The sequence below is a fragment of the Ylistrum balloti genome, unplaced genomic scaffold (genome assembly GCF_031769215.1).
Source record: "Ylistrum balloti isolate Yb309-2 unplaced genomic scaffold, AGI_CSIRO_Ybal_v1 Utg369700, whole genome shotgun sequence".
Classification (NCBI taxonomy): domain Eukaryota; kingdom Metazoa; phylum Mollusca; class Bivalvia; order Pectinida; family Pectinidae; genus Ylistrum; species Ylistrum balloti.
Window position 1 is genome coordinate 545,813 of NW_026781931.1, and position 26,688 is coordinate 572,500.

Below are 26,688 nucleotides of genomic sequence, written 5' to 3' on the forward strand. Positions count from 1 at the left end.
CAAAATATTGGTCATGGCTACAGATGCTGTACTGATCATAGAGAAAGTATCAGTCTTTGACTGAATCAGTAATTAATCAGTATTCACTAGTTGTGGCACCATTAGATAGGTCACTACCGGTATTTTGAAATATAATTATAAGCTTTAAATAAAGTCTATTATTATTGTTATTATTATTATCATTATGGAGATATGAACTTTTATACAAATGTTTGATAGTGCAAGATTCAGAAATGTTTAAATCACTTTAAAGATATATATTTGATAATTATAAGGTCAAAGGAGAAATGAGTTTCATGTGGTGAAAATCATCATGTGTAAAACTAGGCAAAACTTCCCTAAACAGATTGATTTTACCTTGTTATGTTACATACATTCAGTACGGATATTGGATGTGGTCTCACACTATGTCACCACTTTGTAGTGAAGGCTTCATAATACCATTGCATTATAATCTAGTAAAAATTGTCAAACAAACTTTGACATGAATTTTAAATTACTGATAGTTTCAATAATAGACCAAGTGCTTCATGTATTTTTATTTTTGACTGTATTTCATACTTCTCAGCAACAAGGACAGTCCCAGTTTGAAGAACGATGGCCGTTAATGCGTCCCACAGCCTTGAAGTTGCTTCGTCAGGAGCCTGTCACCAAAATAGAATGGCAGGATCTTTTCTGGTGAGTAAGATAAAAGTTTCTCTAGAAGATACACCAAGAAATTTGTTAAATATTAAATTTAAGTTCTGAAATACAAGTATGTACAGAACACTTTGACATGGGGTAAGCAAGATTAGGAAAGCTGTCAAGGTGTAACTTCAACCACAGGTGAGATATTCAGATATAATTGTTTAAGAGTGAACCCTTGTCTTGTGTAAACACTGAACATGTGTTACTCAGGGCAGACATATACTTGTATGTTATATGAAGGCTAGAAATGATTTTGTATGAAATAGTTGAAACTATACATATTGAAGTGTCCTTAAAGACTCACTAGTGTAAAAGTGGATGAGTCTGCATGATATTCAGTGCCTTACTTCATCTTCTGAATTTTTAGATATATATCATACATTAACAAATCACTCCATGTCATTAGGTCTCATTTCATTACAATTTGACTTCCCAAATTTTAGGAATGTAGTAGACTTCTAAATGTAAATTTTCATATTAAAATACTTTTCTGAAAGTAGCATGAGTTTCCATTGTCATATAAGTTAAATGCTTTTGCAGTGCTGTGCATTCAGTGTGCCTGTGGGATGACAAAGGCCCAAGCAAGATGTATGGCGCTCTACAAGAGGACATTCTTGACTTCATTAGACATGCACAGTCTGTTAGTATTATTTTATTTTCATTGTATTAATGTGATCATCTTTATTTAGAGAGAAAAAGACAAACATAGAGCTAATACTTGTATTTGTTACATGAATTTCAGGAAGTTTACCGCTAAGATCAAAATATAGTTTTGTGCCATTGTACATGATTGCATTTTAAGTCTTTAACTTGCTATCTATTTGTTCCATTTTCATGTTCTGTTTAAACATCATCTCAAAATAAGTTCCATTTAAACATTTTATTTCTGCAAATTAAGTACCAGTATATATAAAACATGGGAGAAATAGAAGCTCTGTTTAGTGGTATATGAGATCATCCAATGTATCAGTTCCATCAGTCTTTCATCAGATGATAAAATATAGGAAAGCAAGTAGAATGGATCAAATGATTAAACTTTGTTACAGAGGGTATTACAGCATCATGAGGATTCCGCCTTACTTAAAGCTTACATTGCTGAGTGGGGCAAATTCTTCACCCAGTGTGACTACCTCCCCAAGCCATTTATGCAGTTAGTCACTTCCCTTGCTGGTAAACCACACGGCAGTATGCAGAAAAAGACTCAAGGAGAGGAGAGTCTAGTCAGAAAGGTAGGAATGATAGTCATAGAAACATACAGAATCAAGGAGATTCTAGTCAGACGGGTAGGAGTGATAGCCATAGAAACATATAGAATCAAGGAGAGTCTAGTCAGAAAGGTAGGAGTGATAGCCATAGAAACATACAGAATCAAGGAGAGTCTAGTCAGACAGGTAGGAATGATAGCCATAGAAACATACAGAATCAAGGAGAGTCTAGTCAGACAGGTAGGAATGATAGCCATAGAAACATACAGAGATAGTCAGGTAGGAATGATAGCCATAGTCAGAACAAGGAGAGGTAGACAGGTAGGAATGATAGCCATAGAAACATACAGAATCAAGGAGAGTCAGGTAGGAGATCATAGAAACATACAGAGGAGAGGTAGGAATGATAGCCATAGAAACATACAGAATCAAGGAGAGTCTAGTCAGACAGGTAGGAATGATACCCATAGAAACATACAGAATCAAGGAGAGTCTAGTCAGACAGGTAGGAATGATAGCCATAGAAACATACAGAATCAAGGAGAGTCTAGTCAGACAGGTAGGAATGATAGCCATAGAAACATACAGAATCAAGGAGAGTCTAGTCAGACAGGTAGGAATGATAGCCATAGAAACATACAGAATCAAGGAGAGTCTAGTCAGAAAGGTAGGAATGATAGCCATAGAAACATACAGAATCAAGGAGAGTCTAGTCAGACAGGTAGGAGTGATAGCCATAGAAACATACAGCATCAAGGAGAGTCTAGTCAGTCAGACAGGTAGGAATGATAGCCATAGAAACATACAGAATCAAGGAGAGTCTAGTCAGAAAGGTAGGAATGATAGCTATAGAAACATACAGAATCAAGGAGAGTCTAGTCAGACAGGTAGGAATGATAGCCATAGAAACATACAGAATCAAGGAGAGTCTAGTCAGACAGGTAGGAATGATAGCCATAGAAACATACAGAATCAAGGAGAGTCTAGTCAGACAGGTAGGAATGATAGCCATAGCCATAGAAACATATATAGAATCAAGGAGACAGGTAGGAATGATAGCCATAGAAACATACAGAATCAAGGAGAGTCTAGTCAGACAGGTAGGAATGATAGCCATAGAAACATACAGAATCAAGAGAGAGTCAGGTAGGAATGATAGTAGAAACATAGAATCAAGGAGGTAGAAAGGTAATGATAGCCATAGAAACATAATCAAGGAGAGTCTAGTCAGACAGGTAGGAGATAGCCATAGAAACATACAGAATCAAGGAGAGTCTAGTCAGACAGGTAGGAATGATAGCCATAGAAACATACAGAATCAAGGAGAGTCTAGTCAGACAGGTAGGAATGATAGCCATAGAAACATACAGAATCAAGGAGAGTCTAGTCAGACAGGTAGGAGTGATAGCCATAGAAACATACAGAATCAAGGAGAGTCTAGTCAGACAGGTAGGAGTGATAGCCATAGAAACATACAGAATCAAGGAGAGTCTAGTCAGTCAGACAGGTAGGAATGATAGCCATAGAAACATACAGAATCAAGGAGAGTCTAGTCAGACAGGTAGGAATGATAGCCATAGAAACATACAGAATCAAGGAGAGTCTAGTCAGTCAGACAGGTAGGAATGATAGCCATAGAAACATACAGAATCAAGGAGAGTCTAGTCAGACAGGTAGGAATGATAGCCATAGAAACATACAGAATCAAGGAGAGTCTAGTCAGACAGGTAGGAATGATAGCCATAGATAGCCATAGAAACATACAGAATCAAGGAGAGTCTAGTCAGACAGGTAGGAATGATAGCCATAGAAACATACAGAATCAAGGAGAGTCTAGTCAGACAGGAGAGTCAGAATAGTCTAGTCAGACAGGTAGGAATGATAGCCATAGAAACATACAGAATCAAGGAGAGTCTAGTCAGACAGGTAGGAATGATAGCCATAGAAACATACAGAATCAAGGAGAGTCTAGTCAGACAGGTAGGAATGATAGCCATAGAAACATACAGAATCAAGGAGAGTCTAGTCAGAAAGGTAGGAGTGATAGCCATAGAAACATATAGAATCTAGGAGAGTCTAGTCAGTCAGACAGGTAGGAATGATAGCCATAGAAACATACAGAATCAAGGAGAGTCTAGTCAGACAGGTAGGAATGATAGCCATAGAAACATACAGAATCAAGGAGAGTCTAGTCAGACAGGTAGGAGTGATAGACATAGAAACATAGGAGAATCAGGTAGGAATGGAGAGTCTAGTCAGAAACATACAGAATCAAGGAGAGTCTAGTAGGAATCAAGGAGAGTCTAGTCAGACAGGTAGGAATGATAGCCATAGAAACATACAGAATCAAGGAGAGTCTAGTCAGACAGGTAGGAATGATAGCCATAGAAACATACAGAATCAAGGAGATTCTAGTCAGACAGGTAGGAATGATAGCCATAGAAACATACAGAATCAAGGAGAGTCTAGTCAGAAAAGTTGTGAGTCATGGCCAAATAGAAATAAAAAAATTAAGGAAAGTGTAGTCAAAAACTATTATGGGTATTTATTGGAATATGATAATTATCGTAGGTTTGTTTAATGATTTAACCGGGGGATCACAGACACTTGTCATATTATTTAGTCCTACTGTCTACCTTGATGTTGCTTTAGGTAAACTACACAATATATGTGATGAGTATCTGAACTTGTTCTTGGTTCTGTAATTTTGTCTTGCCTCAGTAGTTTATTATGCTTTATTTATTGTGATGGTCTTGGCCCTTTAGTTTTATCTTTCTTTTTTATATTATTGGCCATGTAGTTCCATTTTCATTTTTTGAAATAATTGTCTTTACCCTGTATTTTTACCATTTTCTTAGTGTCACATTTTAATGATAGATTTTTTAAAAAATATAGATGCTTGTTTTTGTCTCCATTTAAAAATTTTGAATGTCAGATGACTTCATATCAAAGTGTAGTGATAAAAGAAATGGAAAAAAAGGACTAACAAAGAACTATCTAGTACTTCCTAGTGGCCAATTTTACAGTCCTCATCTTTCAGTTAATACCCCCGTCTCCAATTTTATGTTTTAAGAACTTTCCATTTTGTAAAACATATTGATGAAATACCAAAACCATAGCTGTTAACTCACTTTTAGCTAGTAAACCTATTTTTTCATTTTAGTTGATGCTGGACAGTTGGAACCAGAGCATTTTCTCCAATATAAAACAGAGACTGCAGGACAGTGCCATGAAATTACTACATGCAGAAAGGAATGGGGAGGCTTTCGATTCACAGCTAGTCATAGGTGTACGCGAATCATATGGTAAAATCTTTCATACAGTGTCTTCTAGTAAAAAAAAACCATCAGATGATTTTTCTGTTAAAAGCATTTCTGAAATTTTTAAGATTATGTGTTCAGATTTGCCTAAAGTGAAATTGATAAAGATAAGACTGATTATAACTTTGATCTTCACTTTCATTTTACTAGTAAACCTTAGTTCAGATGTAGAAGACAAACTGAAGATTTATCGAGAGAACTTTGAGAAAGCCTATCTCGATGCCACAGAGAAGTTCTACAAACTGAAAGCACCCCAATACCTAGAGGCCAATGGTGTACAGAACTATATGAGGTATGCTGACGCCAAGCTGAAGGAGGAGGAGACGAGAGCTCGCCGCTACCTTGAGACCGGATGGGGATGTAGTTCAGTCTCTACAGTATGTATCATCAGCTTGTATTTTTTTTTTTAAATGTTTTCACTAAGAGTGTAATGTATACTAAAGACATAAATTTTATGATTAGCAAATTCATACTTACCAAAGTTTCTCAAAATGTATATCAAAATCAGATAACATTTGAAGCTCAAATAAAGAAAAAAGTGATGGTAATTTATCGTGTTCAAACATATCTAAATTAGAAATGTATCTCCTCTGAGGAATTAACTCTACAAGGGAAATAACTCTGCAGTATTTTCCAGAAATTTACTTCAGCACAATTTCACGAGTATTTATAATCATTCAGAATGAAAAAAGAAAATATCATTTAAACAATTCTGATATTAAATTAAATCTATTAATTGTATAGAATCAAAAGATACCGAACGTGTCAGTAGAAGTGGCTTTCTGCAGGAGTTTCACTAGGCATTTATAAAATCCAATACAAGGTTCCCAACTTAAAACTTTATTTCTCATGGAGAGGGGAGTACTGGTTAAAACATTGTGTTTCCAGTCTAAACCTTATTAGTATTTACAATATGTTTTCCATGGAGGATTAAAGAATCTTCTACAATATAACTATAGTCTCTAAAACAATCAACATAAAATACGCCACTTTTTTGTTATGTTTCTGTTTTACTCTTCTGTGGAATATTTTACCATATATCTTAAGATAATTGGGATGGATTCCGAATTTACAAAATAATAATTTGAGAAATAAGACTGATTGTTTACAAGCATTGAAAAATAATTGTTTTAACTATTGAAATTATTTTCTAAAGTTAAATAATTTGCTTGTAGGTCTTCATGTTTATTTTTTCCTTAATTCTTTTTGTACAGATATTCTAGTTTTATATACAGTACTCTTTCCTTTTATTGGATTTCTTTGTTAACTGGTCCTAATGCAGTGAACAAATAAAAACATTAAAACAGTCCCTTTTCTTGTTACATTCATATTTTCCCAATTTTCTAGAAAAAACACAGATACATAGGACTTTCTCAAAATTGATGAAATGCCTTTGGTGTTTTCCTAGTTTGTGAAAAATGGCAATGATATTTTCCCAATTTTAGTTCAGGGTCCCTTTCTTAAAAGAACTTGCAAAAAACCATGCTTTGTTTAAAAGATATTCAATCCCTGATAAATTAAAAATATATATCAAAGCAACGGTTGCCTTTTTTTCAAAATTTATACAATACAGTTTTCTGACATGAAAAAAAGATGAAAGTTTAAATATAATCCACACAAAAGTATGCATTAATTCCTTCCAGTCAGACAGAAATTTCTATATCCATTTCATTTTATGTTTACAGTTGACAGAATGTTGTGTGAATGTCCTGGTCACAGCTTTTAAGGAGACAATTCTCAAAGAATGTGCTTCAATGATAAAGAACAATGAGACTGAGAGTAAGTGTTCATGAGAATAGATGGAGATATTGTACATAAATTGGATATCTTCAACATGTATATTGGTATGATAAACATCTACATTTTAATGTTTCATAAAGAAAATACAACTTGTGCAGACAATCAAGTTTACAAAGAGAGCTGTAGTATATACAGTGGACCTGTGATAATCTAGACACTGATAGTCTGCAAATATCACAATCTGAATGGAAATGTTTGGGAATGGATTTCTGTAACTGATTGTACTCACTAGTCCATTTGTGGATATTAATTTTGGGAATGGATTTCTGTAAATGATTGTACTCACTAGTTAAATGATTGTACTCACTAGTCCATTTGTGGATATTAATTTTGGGAATGGATTTCTGTAACTGATTGTATTCACTAGTCCATTTGTGGATATTAATTTTGGGAATGGATTTCTGTAACTGATTGTACTCACTAGTCCATTTGTGGATATTAATTAATGAATGGAATAGACTTTTCATAGTCGCATTCCTGCATTTCTAGACATTTTTTATTAACACATACAACATAAAAAAATTGTTGTGTGCAGTCACCCGTGTCAAAGGTATAAAGCATACCGCTAGCCTCTCTGTAGTCATATCGACTGATGTCATATCAAACTTATTTAGGCGATGAAAAACAATTGTAAATACTTGTATCCACAGACATGTATGTAGACATTCTGAAAACAACCAACAGGATCATTCCGACCACTTTGTCATCATGTAGTTAAGGGTGATAACTGTGTTTATATTGGCTGCTTGACTAAACATGGTAGCCAGGAAATTCCAGACAATTTTGGTTGGGACTGAAGGTGTCTAGATTATTGAAGGTCCACTCTATATTGTATTTTTCATTTCACCTTGTATTTGATCTTAAAATACTCTTCTGTTTTCATGTTACTTTGTGAAAAATCTCACAATATTCCTTGAATTTATTTGAGCCCTTGCCTGTATAAGTCTGTGTCTGAATTGGGGATTAATGCATTGAAAAGTCATAGAATTTGTGTTTGGTAGTGATTTCCCGAAAAGTCCTTGAATTCATGTTTAATATTAATTCCTTGAAAAGTCCTTGATTCTTTATACATATTAATCTCTTGAAAAGTTCTAAAATTTGTGTCTTGGATGTTGAAATAAAATGCAAAACAAAATACTCTTACCTAAAACATTTACAAAATCAAATCTATAGTGTTGTTACAATTTTGTGAAATATGCTTGTATTTGTATTCATTATGACAGCAATCTAAAACCACGAAAGTATAATGGTTTTGATACCAGAAAGCATGTTTAATTCTTTGAAAAATCCTTGAGTTTGATGTCAGAGAGTCCATGACAAGTCTTAGATTCTGATGTCTCAAAGTCGTAATCACACTTAGAAATGTATGACATTGACTAATTTATGAGTTTTTATGATACATTATAGACCAGTTTGTATGACAGGATATTGAGAGTTGTTTTACACTTTAGAGCTGCGACTGATGTTCAGCCTGATGGACAGAGTGCCTGATGGAATCACACCTATGTTACATGCCTTGGAGGCCTACATTGTCAGTCAGGGCCTCGCTGACATGATGGCAGCAGCAGAAACAATCACAACTGTATGTAGCACTATATTTCATTTTTAATTTTAAAATGTTTGAAGCTTAATTTACTCCAATTATTTCACTATCACATATTTGCATTAGTAACTATGAATTTGAAACTTAAAAAAAAACAAATCTTAAACTAAAGATTTAAATCTCATCAAAGACAACTGTCTTGTAGTAAATGCTCCTGTGTAACACAGAATATTAACTACCTGCTTGTTCTTCTTTCTATTGTAAAAATAGCTGGAATTTTGTCAATCCTTCAGCCTTTTGCTAGAGTTTGGAGTTTATGTCCAAATTTTTCTGTTACAATGTTTGTAACAAGATTATTAAAACCATGACAACAATAAGATCTTGACAAACTTTGAAAAATGTTGCGAAATTGTTTTGAGCCTCATATTAAACCTCATTGTTTCTTGGTTTTTGATCAGTTGTATCATTGTGTAGCTGTAAAGGACTCAGAGAAGTATAAGACTATCTGGGTTTAATTAATCTGTATGATAAATTTTATCATTATTTATATATAAAGGATTCAGAGAAGTATAAGACTATCTGGGTTTAATTAATTTTTTTGATAAATTTTATCCTTAGTTATGTATAAAGGACTAAAAAGTATAAAACTACCATGGTTTAATTAATTATAATGATAAATTTTATCTTAATTTATACTTAAGGACTCAGAGAAATATGTAGAACAACTCCTAGAACTGTTCAACAGATTTAGTGCTCTAGTAAGGGAGGCCTTCAGTGATGACCCCAGGTTCCTCACCTCAAGAGATAAGGTAAGCTGGCATATTGTCATAGAACTTAGTGCCGTTTGTTATTACATATTAATTTGTCAACCGGTCAGTATCACATTTTGTAAATATGGCAAATGTAACACATGCTGTTTTCCTTTGTACGTTTGGTGGCAATGGTAAATGTGATGAGAGTCATGAAAAAAACTGGTTTTTCAGTATTTCAATATTTTGAATAGATTTGATGATAATCATATGATACAATTTTTTTAATAACTGTGTATTTTCAGATTTAAATTTTGAAAACTTAATATCAAGCAGGTGCTTGTGAAACTACATGTATGTAAATGTGCTTGGTTTTGCATTTCATTACAGGCATACAAAAATGTTGTGAATGACACATCCGTATTCCGTCTAGAAATCCCAATGAAAAACAAAGGGTAAGTCAACAATTCTCACCTGGGATATTTTAAAGTAATCAAACATAATACATTTAATAAACATTATATCCCTGAACATATGTTTGCTTTCTCCACATTAAAGAAGTTTGTATCAGTGAATTATAAAATCAGTAGTAGAGCATGTATATTGAGGTTACACAATGAGTAATTGTTAGCTCACCTGGTCTGAAGGTGGATGAGCTTATGCCATACTGCAGTGTCAGTCGACTTTCAATTATCTATCCATCAACTTTTTCATGAACAACTGATTAAATTTATAACAAATTTAGTCACAAGCATCTGGTGGAAAAGGGGTCAAATTTAATGTAAAAATTATGTTTCTCAGCCCCAGGGGCCTAATGTGCAGTGCCCAAAAGGGGAAACTATGCAAGATCTTTAAAATCCTCTTCCTGAAGGAATAATTGGATTTTACCCAATTTGGTCAGAAGCATTAGTTGATGAAGGTGAATTCCTTCTTGTAAACAGTGGCAGCCCCCAGGTGTTAAATGGAAGCTGTCCAATAGGAGGAAAAAGAGCAAATTATTTAAAATTCAATCTTTTTGTAGGAATGCTTGGATATGCCCAAATTTGGTATGAAGCATTCTTGGATTTTAGAAATACATGGCAATGTCATAATTCATTACAAAGCATAACTAGAAATAAATAGATTTGTTATCTTCAAAGCAAAAACAGGATAGAAATCCTGATACAAATAAAATTACATTTTTATATTACAAATCCAATCTTTTCCTTACATGAGTGCATGAAGTGCCTTTTCGGTACAAGTTCACCCTGTTAGCCAATCCAAACATTCTAAATTGTTATACCACCACATTTCGTATAACATACATATTTATACAAGTTGAAATGATACATTGATGCTTTGGGAGTTGAATAACACCTACCTAATGTGGTAGAAATAGTTCCACACAGTTGACTACATCATACAGTATATATATATATAAATATATATATATATTCATAATACAAATGTACATAGAATATGAAGTGTATACTTGTAGCAAAAGCACTTGGTTATTGTAAAATGAAATAAACTGTGTTGCTTACAGTATTGGTGCCAAGACTCAGCCAGAGTCCAAATGTCCTGAACTCCTTGCAAACTACTGTGATATGTTACTTAGAAAAACTCCTCTCAGCAAAAAACTCACCTCAGAAGAAGTGGAGAAAAAGCTCAAAGATGTGGTGGGTACACAACACTTCATTTCCCTTGTTAAAATGTTATTTGAATTATAATTTTGGGATGAATTAATTTAAGATTAAAGATATTAATAAGTCTCACAGTGTTTCTTAAACTAAGGAGGAAAGTACTAGAAAACAATTTTTGTTTGTTTGTTTGTCAAATGTATTAGATGTTTCCGAGTATTTCTAAAACCACACCATTTTATACTTGTATTGCCTCTTCCTCTTACAGTTGCTGGTACTTAAGTATGTTCAGAACAAAGATGTGTTCATGAGATATCACAAGGCACACCTTACACGACGACTCATTCTTGACACGTCTGCTGACAATGAGAAGGAAGAGAACATGGTGGAATGGCTAAGGGTATCTATAATGAATATATGTTTAAGGTCTGAGAATTCTACTTTTCATGTTAGGGTTTATCACAGAAACACAAATGAGTTCTAAAGTTTCATAAGAATTCAAATATATGATTTATTTTTGATGTCACCATGTTAAAAATGTTATGATATCATTCATGTTTTAAGAATTACATATGAATTGAAAGCAATTTCCAGTGAGTATTTTAACTTCTTCATCAAATTCATTCCAGGACATAGTTCTTCAGGTTCTGTGTACGACACTGATTTCCAACCTTCAGCACACAAATACATTTAATATCTAATATTCACAGGAGGTAGGCATGCCTGCTGATTATGTCAATAAGTTGGCAAGGATGTTCCAAGACATCAAAGTCAGTGATGATCTCAACCAAGAGTTCAAGGACGCTCACCGAAACAACAATGAGGGCATAGCAGGTACATGTCTGTTTCAGATTTTATCTTTAGTCTTACATACCACTTACAGAATGTAAATTTAGTCTGACATACCACTTACACTTTCTTACTTCAGTCTTACATACCACTTACACTTTCTTACTTCAGTCTTACATACCACTTACACTTTCTTACTTCAACATACCACTTACAGTTTCTTACTTCAGTCTTACATACCACTTACACTTTCTTACTTCAGTCTTACATACCACTTACACTTTCTTACTTCAGTCTTACATACCACTTACACTTTCTTACTTCAGTCTTACATACCACTTACACTTTCTTACTTCAGTCTTACATACCACTTACAGTTTCTTACTTCAGTCTTACATACAACTTACACTTTCTTACTTCAGTCTTACATAACACTTACACTTTCTTACTTCAACATACCACTTACACTTTCTTACTTCAGTCTTACATACCACTTACACTTTCTTACTTCAGTCTTACATACCACTTACAGTTTCTTACTTCAGTCTTACATACAACTTACAGTTTCTTACTTCAGTCTTACATACCACTTACAGTTTCTTACTTCAGTCTTACATACCACTTACAGTTTCTTACTTCAGTCTTACATACCACTTACAGTTTCTTACTTCAACATACCACTTACAGTTTCTTACTTCAACATACCACTTACAGTTTCTTACTTCAACATAACACTTACACTTTCTTACTTCAGTCTTACATACAACTTACACTTTCTTACTTCAGTCTTACATACCACTTACAGTTTCTTACTTCAGTCTTACATACCACTTACACTTTCTTACTTCAGTCTTACATACCACTTACACTTTCTTACTTCAGTCTTACATACAACTTACAGTTTCTTACTTCAACATACCACTTACACTTTCTTACTTCTGTCTTACATACAACTTACAGTTTCTTACTTCAACATACCACTTACACTTTCTTACTTCAGTCTTACATACCACTTACACTTTCTTACTTCAGTCTTACATACAACTTACACTTTCTTACTTCAACATACCACTTACAGTTTCTTACTTCAGTCTTACATACCACTTACACTTTCTTACTTCAGTCTTACATACCACTTACACTTTCTTACTTCAGTCTTACATACCACTTACAGTTTCTTACTTCAGTCTTACATACCACTTACACTTTCTTACTTCAGTCTTACATACCACTTACACTTTCTTACTTCAGTCTTACATACCACTTACACTTTCTTACTTCAGTCTTACATAACACTTACAGTTTCTTACTTCAGTCTTACATACTTCAGTCTTACTTCAGTCTTACATACCACTTACAGTTTCTTACTTCAGTCTTACATACCACTTACACTTTCTTACTTCAGTCTTACATACAACTTACAGTTTCTTACTTCAGTCTTACATAACACTTACAGTTTCTTACATCAGTCTTACATACCACTTACACTTTCTTACTTCAGTCTTACATACCACTTACAGTTTCTTACTTCAGTCTTACATACCACTTTCTTACTTCAGTCTTACATACCACTTACAGTTTCTTACTTCAGTCTTACATACCACTTATACTTTCTTACTTCAACATACCACTTACAGTTTCTTACTTCAACATACCACTTACAGTTTCTTACTTCAGTCTTACATACCACTTACAGTTTCTTACTTCAGTCTTACATACCACTTACAGTTTCTTACTTCAGTCTTACATACAACTTACAGTTTCTTACTTCAGTCTTACATAACACTTACACTTTCTTACTTCAGTCTTACATACCACTTACACTTTCTTACTTCAGTCTTACATAACACTTACACTTTCTTATTTCAACATACCACTTACACTTTCTTACTTCAGTCTTACATACCACTTACAGTTTCTTACTTCAGTCTTACATACCACTTACACTTTCTTACTTCAGTCTTACATACCACTTACAGTTTCTTACTTCAGTCTTACATACAACTTACACTTTCTTACTTCAGTCTTACATACCACTTACACTTTCTTACTTCAGTCTTACATACAACTTACACTTTCTTACTTCACTTACAACTTACACTTTCTTACTTCAGTCTTACATACCACTTACACTTTCTTACTTCAGTCTTACATACAACTTACACTTTCTTACTTCAACATACCACTTACAGTTTCTTACTTCAGTCTTACATACCACTTACACTTTCTTACTTCAGTCTTACATACAACTTACAGTTTCTAACTACAGTCTTACATACCACTTACAGTTTCTAACTACAGTCTTACATACAACTTACAGTTTCTAACTACAGTCTTACATACAACTTACAGTTTCTAACTACAGTCTTACATACAACTTACAGTTTCTTACTTCAGTCTTACATACCACTTACACTTTCTTACTTCAACATACCACTTACACTTTCTTACTTCAGTCTTACTTACCACTTACAGTTTCTTACTTCAGTCTTACATACCACTTACAGTTTCTTACTTCATTCTTACATACAACTTACACTTTCTTACTTCTGTCTTACATACAACTTACACGTTCTTACTTCTGTCTTACATACCACTTACACTTTCTTACTTCTGTCTTACATACCAATTACAGTTTCTTACTTCTGTCTTACATACCACTTACACTTTCTTACTTCAGTCTTACATACCACTTACACTTTCTTACTTCAGTCTTACATACCACTTACAGTTTCTTACTTCAGTCTTACATACCACTTACAGTTTCTTACTTCAGTCTTACATACCACTTACACTTTCTTACTTCAACATACAACTTACAGTTTCTTACTTCAGTCTTACATACAACTTACACTTTCTTACTTCAACATACCACTTACAGTTTCTTACTTCAGTCTTACATACCACTTACACTTTCTTGCTTCAGTCTTACTTACCACTTACAGTTTCATCAGATGGTGGGTTGTTTAAATTGCTATATTCACGGTCTGTGGAGCATCAACTAGAGAAATACTAGATGGATTGTTTTCAAATTTCATATGAATGTTTCCCTTGATCCCTAGTTATGCCCTTTTGATTCTGCAACTGATCAGAATGATAAAAAAGTGACTGGCCACCATCTTAGATATGACAGTTAAAGATTATCATCTCTTTCTTCATATGAATTTCCAATTGCATATGATTAAAGGAAAATAGAGAAAAGAAGGGAAAAATCCTACTTTGAAAAAATAAAGATCAGTTAATGGTTAGCACCAAGATTGCTCTAGGATTTCTTGTTCATTTATAACATATATTATTATCAAACATTCCTTTGTGTAATATGTAATCCATTTTATTCAAACTAATCAGCAGAAATGTTAAAGAAAATGAGAAACCATTTTCTAAAGTATGTTTTGTCAGATGACATTTTAATGGAATAAGCATATGTTTCTTCAACCCTGTCTAGACTCTATAAACATCAAGATTCTGAATGCTGGAGCATGGGCACGGACGAGTGACCGAGTAACAGTGTCACTTCCAATGGAACTGGAGGATTACATACCTCAGGTGGAGGAGTTCTACAGACAGAAACACAGTGGTCGGAAACTCCAGTGGCATCATCTTATGTCTAACGGCATCGTGAGTAGATCCTTAACTTAGTTGTAGGGTAATTGTTTGCCACGGATGATAATATCTGTTACAGATACTGTAAATGTATTTATCTTGGTGCAATTAAATTTCAATGCAATGATTAATACTGAACAAGTTAACACAATAATGAGTTCTCGCATTCACAATAATTGATATATTGACTACTTACAGAAACAGCAGTTAGCACCATTATGCATTAGCACAGTATCTATACAGCTGAATATGTCTATATACTGTAAAATTTGCAAATGATTTAGGACAATATGGATTGTTACAGATAACATTTGCCAGTGGTATAGAACAGTTTGATCTGTTACAGATAACATTTGCCAATGATATAGAACGGTTTGATCTGTTACAGATAACATTTGCCAATGATATAGGACGGTTTGATATAGAAGTCACAACTTTTCAAATGGCTGTGTTATTTGTGTGGAACCAGAGACCAAGAGACAAAGTAACATATGAAAGCTTGCGACTTGCCACAGAGCTCCCAGACACTGAACTCAGGAGAACCTTATGGGTGAGAACAGAAAACTCCCATATAATGAACTCAAGAGAAAGTATTAGTGATGAGTAGTAAAGAAAATCCCTGATAATGAGTTGAGGAGGAGGTTTTGTTTACAAAGCCTCATCACTCTTGACATATCTATATTTCATTGATATCAGTAAGATCTCCTTGTTATGTGCTCCTTTCACCTTCTATTTTATGATTTTGGGTTTTTTTTATCAATATTAACAACAAATGGGTTTGAAACATTTTATATCCCAACTGGAAAGATTGACATGATTTTGTGTTGTAGTCACTGGCTGCCTTCCCAAAGATCAAGAGACAGCTCCTGATGTGTTCACCAGAAGCTAAATCTGCCAAAGACTTTGATGACAGTACACAGTTCTGGATAAACCAGGAATTCTCTCTTATGTATGTAAATACAATCCATAGCCTAACCAAGGGGTGTAACCAAAGTAATTCATATTATACTGTTGACAAAGTCCATTGTTTTTGAGGGAAAGAGGTCCAGTCAAAAATGGTAATTTCTTAATTGGTTGTGATTTTACACAAAGATTTCGATTTACATTTCTAATTTGTTTTCGTTTTTAAACTTTTATTTGCACAAAGTTCTGAAAAAAGATTTTCAGCAACTTTCTTGGAATCAAGTTAATGTATTAGTTGTACTTTTCAATGGTATTATTCTCATCAATCTGGATTTTGTTTGATGTGTTTTATTTGTTGACAGCAAAAACGGCAAGGTGCAAAAACGAGGGAAGATCAACTTGATTGGTAGACTGCAACTTTCTACAGAGAAGACAAAAGAGGAAGATAATGAGGGAATAATGCAGCTCAGAATCCTCCGAGTACAGGTGAGATTTTATAGTCATTATAGTCCACTGACAATCCTCCGAGTGCAAGTGAGATTTTACAGTCATTATAGTCCACTGACAATCCTCCGAGTACAGGTGAGATTTTATAGTCATTATAGTCCACTGACAATCCTCCGAGTGCAGGTGAGATTTTACAGTCATTATAGTCCACTGACAATCCTCCGAGTACAGGTGAGATTTTATAGTCATTATAGTCCACTGACAATCCTCCGAGTAGAGGTGAGATTTTACAGTCATTATGGTCCACTGACAATCCTCCGAGTAGAGGTGAGATTTTATAGTCATTATAGTCCACTGACAATCCTCCGAGTACAGGTGAGATTTTATAGTTATTATAGTCCACTGACAATCCTCCGAGTAGAGGTGAGATATTACAGTCATTATGGTCCACTGACAATCCTCCGAGTACAGGTGAGATTTTATAGTCATTATAGTCCACTGACAATCCTCCGAGTAGAGGTGAGATTTTATAGTCATTATAGTCCACTGACAATCCTCCGAGTACAGGTGAGATTTTATAGTCATTATAGTCCACTGACAATCCTCCGAGTAGAGGTGAGATATTACAGTCATTATGGTCCACTGACAATCCTCCGAGTACAGGTGAGATTTTATAGTCATTATGGTCCACTGACAATGCTGAGAGTACAGGTGAGATTTTATAGTCATTATGGTCCACTGACAATGCTGAGAGTACAGGTGAGATTTTATAGTCATTATGGTCCACTGACAATGCTGAGAGTACAGGTGAGATTTTATAGTCATTATAGTCCACTGACAATCCTCCGAGTAGAGGTGAGATATTACAGTCATTATGGTCCACTGACAATGCTGAGAGTACAGGTGAGATTTTATAGTCATTATAGTCCACTGACAATCCTCCGAGTAGAGGTGAGATTTTATAGTCATTATAGTCCACTGACAATCCTCCGAGTAGAGGTGAGATTTTACAGTCATTATGGTCCACTGACAATCCTCCGAGTACAGGTGAGATTTTATAGTCATTATAGTCCACTGACAATCCTCCGAGTACAGGTGAGATTTTATAGTCATTATAGTTCACTGACAATCCTCCGAGTAGAGGTGAGATTTTACAGTCATTATGGTCCACTGACAATCCTCCGAGTACAGGTGAGATTTTATAGTCATTATAGTCCACTGACAATCCTCCGAGTGCAGGTGAGATTTTACAGTCATTATAGTCCACTGACAATCCTCCGAGTACAGGTGAGATTTTATAGTCATTATAGTCCACTGTCAATCCTCCGAGTAGAGGTGAGATATTACAGTCATTATGGTCCACTGACAATCCTCCGAGTACAGGTGAGATTTTATAGTCATTATGGTCCACTGACAATGCTGAGAGTACAGGTGAGATTTTATAGTCATTATGGTCCACTGACAATGCTGAGAGTACAGGTGAGATTTTATAGTCATTATGGTCCACTGACAATGCTGAGAGTACAGGTGAGATTTTATAGTCATTTTAGTCTACTGACAATCCTCCGAGTACAGGTGAGATTTTACAGTCATTATGGTCCACTGACAATCCTCCGAGTACAGGTGAGATTTTATAGTCATTATGGTCCACTGACAATGCTGAGAGTACAGGTGAGATTTTATAGTCATTTTAGTCTACTGACAATCCTCCGAGTACAGGTGAGATTTTACAGTCATTATGGTCCACTGACAATCCTCCGAGTACAGGTGAGATTTTATGGTCATTATAGTCCACTGACAATGCTGAGAGTACAGGTGAGATTTTACAGTCACTTTGGTCCACTGACAATCCTCCGAGTAAAGGTGAGATTTTATAGTAATTATAGTCCACTGACAATCCTCCGAGTACAGGTGAGATTTTATAGTCATTATGGTCCACTGACAATCCTCCGAGTACAGGTGAGATTTTATAGTCATTATAGTCCACTGACAATGCTGAGAGTACAGGTGAGATTTTATAGTCATTATGGTCCACTGACAATCCTCCGAGTAAAGGTGAGATTTTATAGTAATTATAGTCCACTGACAATCCTCCGAATACAGGTGAGATTTTATAGTCATTATGGTCCACTGACAATGCTGAGAGTACAGGTGAGATTTTACAGTCATTATAGTCCACTGAAAATACTCCGAGTACAGGTGAGATTTTACAGTCATTATGGTCCACTGACATTCCTCAGAGTACAGGTGAGATTTTACAAGCTTTTTTGTCGACTGACAATTTTCCGTGTCAGTTGAAATCTGATGATACTGGTGGTCCACAATAATCATTATATATCTCTGACAATCCTCTGAGTACAGGTTATGTTTGATGTTCTGTCCTCTCTGACAATCCTCTGAGTACAGGTTATGTTTGATATTCTCTGTCCTCTCTGACAATCCTCTGAGTACAGGTTATGTTTGATGTTCTCTGTCCTCTCTGACAATCCTCTGAGTACAGGTTATGTTTGATGTTCTCTGTCCTCTCTGACTCTCTGACATGTTCTCTGTCCTCTCTGACAATCCTCTGAGTACAGGTTATGTTTGATGTTCTCTGTCCTCTCTGACAATCCTCTGAGTACAGGTTATGTTTGATGTTCTCTGTCCTCTCTGACAATCCTCTGAGTACAGGTTATGTTTGATGTTCTCTGTCCTCTCTGACAATCCTCTGAGTACAGGTTATGTTTGATGTTCTCTGTCCTCTCTGACAATCCTCTGAGTACAGGTTATGTTTGATGTTCTCTGTCCTCTCTGACAATCCTCTGAGTACAGGTTATGTTTGATGTTCTCTGTCCTCTCTGACAATCCTCTGAGTACAGGTTATGTTTGATGTTCTCTGTCCTCTCTGACAATCCTCTGAGTACAGGTTATGTTTGATGTTCTCTGTCCTCTCTGACAATCCTCTGAGTACAGGTTATGTTTGATGTTCTCTGTCCTCTCTGACAATCCTCTGAGTACAGGTTATGTTTGATGTTCTCTGTCCTCTCTGACAATCCTCTGAGTACAGGTTATGTTTGATGTTCTCTGTCCTCTCTGACAATCCTCTGAGTACAGGTTATGTTTGATGTTCTCTGTCCTCTCTGACAATCCTCTGAGTACAGGTTATGTTTGATGTTCTCTGTCCTCTCTGACAATCCTCTGAGTACAGGTTATGTTTGATGTTCTCTGTCTTCTCTGACAATCCTCTGAGTACAGGTTATGTTTGATGTTCTCTGTCCTCTCTGACAATCCTCTGAGTACAGGTTATGTTTGATGTTCTCTGTCCTCTCTGACAATCCTCTGAGTACAGGTTATGTTTGATGTTCTCTGTCCTCTCTGACAATCCTCTGAGTACAGGTTATGTTTGATGTTCTCTGTCCTCTCTGACAATCCTCTGAGTACAGGTTATGTTTGATGTTCTCTGTCCTCTCTGACAATCCTCTGAGTACAGGTTATGTTTGATGTTCTCTGTCCTCTCTGACAATCCTCTGAGTACAGGTTATGTTTGATGTTCTCTGTCCTCTCTGACAATCCTCTGAGTACAGGTTATGTTTGATGTTCTCTGTCCTCTCTGACAATCCTCTGAGTACAGGTTATGTTTGATGTTCTCTGTCCTCTCTGACAATCCTCTGAGTACAGGTTATGTTTGATGTTCTCTGTCCTCTCTGACAATCCTCTGAGTACAGGTTATGTTTGATGTTCTCTGTCCTCTCTGACAATCCTCTGAGTACAGGTTATGTTTGATGTTCTCTGTCCTCTCTGACAATCCTCTGAGTACAGGTTATGTTTGATGTTCTCTGTCCTCTCTGACAATCCTCTGAGTACAGGTTATGTTTGATGTTCTCTGTCCAAACTTGGTTACAGGTGATAAGTATGACATTTTCTCCATCCATTTTGTAACAGAAGAATAGGATAGTCCCTCTTAACATCTTGTAAATGAGAAAAGTTATGTTAGATATTCTGTCCATCCATTGGTATAGAGTTTAAATGAAAGTATAGTAGTTTTTAGTATATATTTACAGTCAAACTTTTCATGTTAATAGGAAGCCATTGTGAAGATCATGAAGATGAGGAAGCACATTACAAATGCTGCCTTACAGACAGAACTGGTAGAGATTCTACGGAACATGTTTCTACCCTCAAAAAAACTCATCAAGGAGCAAATAGAGTGGTTAATAGAACACAAATATATGCGCCGGGACGAAGACAATATAAACATGTTCATCTACATGGCATAGATTGTCCGTGTAGCTCTGTCACATGAAATTTCGCTCTTTCTACGCCAAAGCCATGACTTAAACAGCAGCCCTGAATATAAACATATGGTTCAATTATACTGTGAAAAAGTATGGCAATCCGTGTTAACCAACAGACTGGGGCTTGTCAAAGTCTGGCATTGTGGCAGCTGAAGGTGGCCATGTGTGCTTTTAGTCGACAGCTGAGTTTCGTTACAGGAATGTTTAGGACTTTGGTGTTGACTGTTGATAACCGACTGGCTGACATTCAAATGAAGTACGGAACTGCTGGAATCACGTCTCATTAGCTGTGGCGCTGGGGATTATGTGCCCTTCCTACAAAACAAGTGTTGGATAGCTGTCCCAAGCTCCTTCCATCTCATGAAAACGTGCCACCTCAGACTTTGTACCAGATGGTCATCCTGACAGGATCAAGTAGAAAACTACTTACTGCAGGAAGAAAGAGATGGCCTTTTCCTCCCACAACCCAGGTACACCTCTCTTACCCAGATACAGAACATGGCTCTACTCCTGGTACTTACGGTTGTGGTGCCACATACCCATCTCCAAGAACTTGGTTCTACTCCGACTTCCAGAGGCTAGAGCCTTTTTAACCTTGGGACTTATTGTATCACATTTATAGTTATTTCACAGAGTTATGACACTTACTCTTTGTAATCAGTTTAGATAAGTCACAGCGACCTATATCAGTTTGGCAAGTATTGATAGATTATAACCCTCACTGTAATGTCTGCATCGCTATAACTTTACAAATATCAACTTGAAAGCATTTCATTGTCTGCAATATTTCAAGTCTTGTATAGAATTATACTGAATAAGTCAAGAGAACAAATGAATTGTGTGTATACATGATTACGGGTTCAACACAAAATCATCAATATAGAAATAAATATTGAAAACCAAACTAAGAACATTTTCCTACAGACTTATTGGGCTTACCAGTAAATGTTTATTTGTGTTGTAGTTTTGTATCAGGAATATTCAGAATCTATGGGTTGACTCTCTACTAAATAAAAAACTGTAGCATGGTTAACATGAGAAAAAAACATTGAAATATAAAAACTTCAATTTGAATTATTTTGTATCTGTATTTTTACAAGTTATGTAAAGGGCTATCCCTGAAAACATCAAACCAGAGGACTCCTTGCTTAATTTGTGTAAAGGGCTATCCCTGTAAAACATCCAACCACAGGAATCCTTACTAAAGTTGTGTAAAGGGCTATCCCTGTAAAACATCCAACCACAGGAATCCTTACTAAAGTTGTGTAAAGGGCTATCCGTGTAAAACATCCAACCACAGGAATCCTTACTAAAGTTGTGTAAAGGGCTATCCGTGTAAAACATCCAACCACAGGACTCCTTACTAAAGAGCTACTCTTGTAAAATATCCAGCCAGAGGACTCCTTACTAAAGAGCTACTCTTGTAAAATATCCAGCCAGAGGACTTCTTACTTAACTTCAATATCCTAAGAATATTGTCTAGATTTTCTGTAAGAAAGCATTAATACTCAAGTTATTTTTCCAACACAAAAATAAATGGAGAAAGTGGAAAATTTCTTTTTCATGGAGTTTCAAGTGTTGTAAATAATTTCCATTTGATTTACAATAAACCCAGACATGAATAGGAAGTGATATATTTTGGAGTGCTGGGGTTGGGTAGATATTTTATTGGATGAATTCATGTTTGAACTGTTTTGAATATTGTATTTTCTAGAGACATATTGGGAGGATCAACATATGTTCATCTATATCTTCTTTGTTGTGTGAATCAGACCTTTACTTACTATCTGCTACCCTACCACCTCTGCATCACAAATAAGCAGGATTGTGTCTCTAACTCTGAAGTTAATTGCCCTCAGGTAAAACATTAATCTTCATGATAATGGCAAATCTAGATGATGGCAAGGATGTAAGGGAAAAAAGGGATTTTTAACCAAAACAAAAAGACTGTTTAGCAACCTCTTTGCTATACCTAATACAGTGAATTAGTTGAAATGTTTTACCATAGCAACATAAGGGTATCAGAGAATAAGGGATACTGCTTAACAAATAACTAAACTGAATTTTGAATTATGCAATGCATTATTTGACTTCAGTTTAGAGCTTATTTTGTTGAAGTAAGCTGCAATCAGGGACGTTTTCTTGTCTTAAAATACATGTACTGATAAATAGGGATGTATGGCAAACAAAGTGTTATTTTGATAAATAACAATATTGAAATGAGGAAAGTGATAATCATTCAGTGATTACTCTGTTCAGCACCAATACCATAGCAAACATCCTGTACAATTGAAACTTTTGAGATGTTCATTCAATTCCCAATGATCTCCTTCAAATCATTTTTTTATTTCATTAACATCTTAAAAAACAGTTTGATTTCCCTAAAAGATGAAAATACATGTAACAGAAAAAATGTATAATCAACATAAATCTTACTTTAAATGTATTTACAAATGAGGTAACAAAAAATGTAAGATACAATCCATGGGCTTTCACTGACTTTTGGAAGCAAGAAATCTTCAATTAAACACACTTTGGACCTTGATTAATACCTCATACAATATCTTATTCACCTAAAAGTTCTTCCTTTATACCGAGGCAACTGTTTAAAATTTTGTGATGCACTGATGGATCAACATTTTTTGTTAAATTTGTCCCACAAATTTCTTACATTGTAAGAATATGTTGGATTTTTGTGATACAGAGACCTCCCAATGACATGATAGTCACTGTATTTTTCTAATATTAAAGGTATTGTTACTGGAGATATTACTGAAATGATATAAGTATGAATCTAAGATAGAAACCTGAATTATCAACCAGTACTGGTACATTTACTGGTATATGTTTTGAAAAAGTGATCAATGTCAAAAGTAAGAATAACCAGGTATTGTTTACAAAGGTCCTGAGTGTGTTTAACTGTTCTTGATATATTAACATTATGTAAATAGTTTTTATTTTAATGTAACACTAGGTGTGAATTTTGTTAATACATAAATCATGCATACTGCCACTGGTTCAGATGTTATAATATTGTACAGTGCTTCATAAATAGATTAATTAATGGCAAACATACCACACTATGGTATGATTATGTCTATTTTTAATTGCTTTATGCTGGCATTTGTTAAAATTTTTCATGACAGCCTAGCTGTCAGTAATCTTTTTCTACCATGATTATATTTTATAGACCTCTAGGAGTGTTAGTGTTAGAGTTTTTACATTAATGAGATGTATTATTAAATACATATGTGGATAGATGTTATAAATCTGTGAGAAAGTTCAATAGGTGTTTAATATGGATGTGGAGACCACTACAAAGTGGTGAAGATATTGTAACAATGGGTGCTTCTTAACCAATAACACACTCTCCCTTCAGACATTCTCCAGTTAGAGTGCGACTTTATTTCTGGCTGTATATATATTTCCTAGGTAAAGTCTTGTTGACACTTGAGCATAGTTTTGTAGGGACTGGTCTGCTTTGAATTTAAACACATATGACCAGGATTTTTTAAGTAGACAGACATATGAATATATCTAAGAGGTACCCACTATGAATACAGGGACTTGATTGTTGACATGGATAAACCATTTCATCTCTATGTTAAATGTGAATTTTTAGGCATATATTGTGAAAGACAAGCACATGTTCACACTGGCCTTGGAAGTTTTAGGTAAGGCTCTTGACAAAACAAAGAACTAGTAGGTGTATCCTTATCCTCATCCAACCAGTCAAACTGATGACCTAACACTGACAGGGATACTGTAAAGTACTGATGACCTAACACCGATAGGGGTACTGTAATGTACTGATGACATAACACCGACAGGGATACTGTAAAGTACTGATGACCTAACACCGACAGGGATACTGTAAAGTACTGATGACCTAACACCGACAGGGGTACTGTAAAGTACTGATGACCTAACACCGACAGGGATACTGTAAAGTGCTGATGACCTAACACCGACAGGGGTACTGTAAAGTGCTGATGACCTAACACTGACAGGGGTACTGTAAAGTACTTACACTGACAGGGGTACTGTAAAGTACTGATGACCTAACACGGACAGGGATACTGTAAAGTACTGATGACCTAACACCGACAGGGGTACTGTAAAGTACTGATGACCTAACACTGACAGTGATACTGAAAAGTACTGAAGACCAAACAGTGAATACCATATCTCATTCTGTATTCTTTGATACTTTTAGTACAGGTGAAACATAGAATTGATGATGTTCTTACAATTTATTAATAAAGTCGTTAATATAAATCTGTATGACTCTATAGCTGTATAGCTTTCTTGCATCATTCAAAACTTTTTAAAACACTGCTGCAGTATTAAAGATGGATGAACTTGTAAAACTAGGTTTTGTTAGGATGTGAGATGGTCTCGGTACATCTTTATTGTCAGTCTGGATAGGTGATAATAAATATGCTTAAAAGAATATTCTGACATGTGTCTTCACCTAGGGTTTCAGTTGATTCCCTGGAGGAAAGAATACTGTTATCCTCCAGTAGCAAAGATGCTTTATATATCATTAATAAATTTTCGACAATTACTATAAATGGTGGCGAGCTGGTGAATCTTGCCACAGGTGGTTGAGAGTGTTATCAGTGTGTGTGGTAGAGAGAGTGTTTATTTATTATACAAGAGTCCCACACTATATGAAGGACTATTATAGATATATAAGGTTAGATATCAGAAACACAATACTAGCTGTAACAGGTTATTTACAAATACATTCAATCTTTAACCAATGTACAAGGCTTTCAAGGCCAGTTTTTTTTTTTATTAAAATAGGGTGTAAAAATGTTACAGTATGTTTAAATGGATACTAAGTCAATGCACACAGCCATTAATCTTTATGTACATGTAATTATTGGCACTTAACATAGTTTTGCTTTTTCTTCCGTCAGACTTCCATGGTTATTGTTAAACATTACAATCAATGGTATAGAAAGTTCGATGAATCCCAAATTTTCATCATTTTTAAGTGACAAACCAGATATAGTGCTATAGGATGGACAGGGATTGTCCTTCTTTTTTCCCCCAATACTAATTGATAACCACAGATATAGGGTGATATTGCTCTTTAAAAGAAAGTCCTATATATTGTACCACCTGATATAGATAAAATGTTACTGCTATTCTTGCTGTACTTAGCTGTGGACATCTCAATTTTTATGAACAACTGCATTTAATTAACAAATTTCTGAAATAATAGGTTATTTACATCTCTTTACTAAAACACTGATATTTCAGTTCCTTATATGGGTTATCATTATTTGTTTATTTTCTAAGACAAACTAATATATCTCTGGGTATTTTTGCTATAAATCTGTTCAGCTCTAACGGGAGGATATAATAGTTAGGTAACTAGGAAGGTTTCATCATTCTGGTGGACTCATCTCCACATTTTCAACTCTTCCATTTCTGAAATAAAATTCTTGAAAACTGAATCTTTGCTTTGTGTGTTTTTCCTTATCATCATGTATATATTTGACAGTGAAGAGTCTCCCCAACCCCAGGGAACCAGGGGAGATGGTAGGTTTGCATCCTGTCTTTTGGTCTATACAAGACCCTGCTGAGGCCATATTTCCTATACCATTTGACCATACATTTTAACTTTTGTACCATGGATGGAGCTATGGCTGCAAGTGTTACAAAGTGAGATTATGTTGATGTAATTGTGACATTGACCTTTTGGTCTTGATAATTGAAATGTTTGGGCATAGTTCCT

At 35.1% G+C, this 26,688-nt stretch overlaps 1 protein-coding gene across 1 annotated transcript; it reads left to right on the forward strand.

Annotated features, from left to right (window-relative positions):
* Positions 1 to 574: 574 nt before the first annotated feature.
* Positions 575 to 26,407, forward strand: LOC132565198 (cullin-5-like). Its single transcript, XM_060229828.1, has 17 exons — positions 575 to 678; positions 1,228 to 1,327; positions 1,734 to 1,916; positions 5,056 to 5,197; positions 5,363 to 5,589; positions 6,898 to 6,991; positions 8,464 to 8,594; positions 9,257 to 9,364; positions 9,695 to 9,759; positions 10,830 to 10,962; positions 11,192 to 11,323; positions 11,634 to 11,757; positions 15,158 to 15,330; positions 15,704 to 15,865; positions 16,146 to 16,264; positions 16,581 to 16,704; positions 20,727 to 26,407. Exons 1-17 carry the CDS (start codon positions 608 to 610, stop codon positions 20,919 to 20,921), a joined length of 2,283 nt encoding a protein of 760 aa, XP_060085811.1. The 5' UTR covers positions 575 to 607; the 3' UTR covers positions 20,922 to 26,407.
* The last annotated feature ends 281 nt before the right edge of the window (positions 26,408 to 26,688 follow it).

What these genes read in the sequence shown, in the direction of transcription:
- LOC132565198 (XM_060229828.1), top strand. Translation starts at nt 608, where the DNA reads ATGCGTCCCACAGCCTTGAAGTTGCTTCGTCAGGAGCCTGTCACCAAA. An exon ending in AGGAGAGTCTAGTCAGAAAG is followed by an intron (nt 1,917 to 5,055) that starts GTAGGAATGATA and finishes TTTTCATTTTAG; the next exon opens with TTGATGCTGGACAGTTGGAA. An exon ending in CAGCAGAAACAATCACAACT is followed by an intron (nt 8,595 to 9,256) that starts GTATGTAGCACT and finishes TTTATACTTAAG; the next exon opens with GACTCAGAGAAATATGTAGA.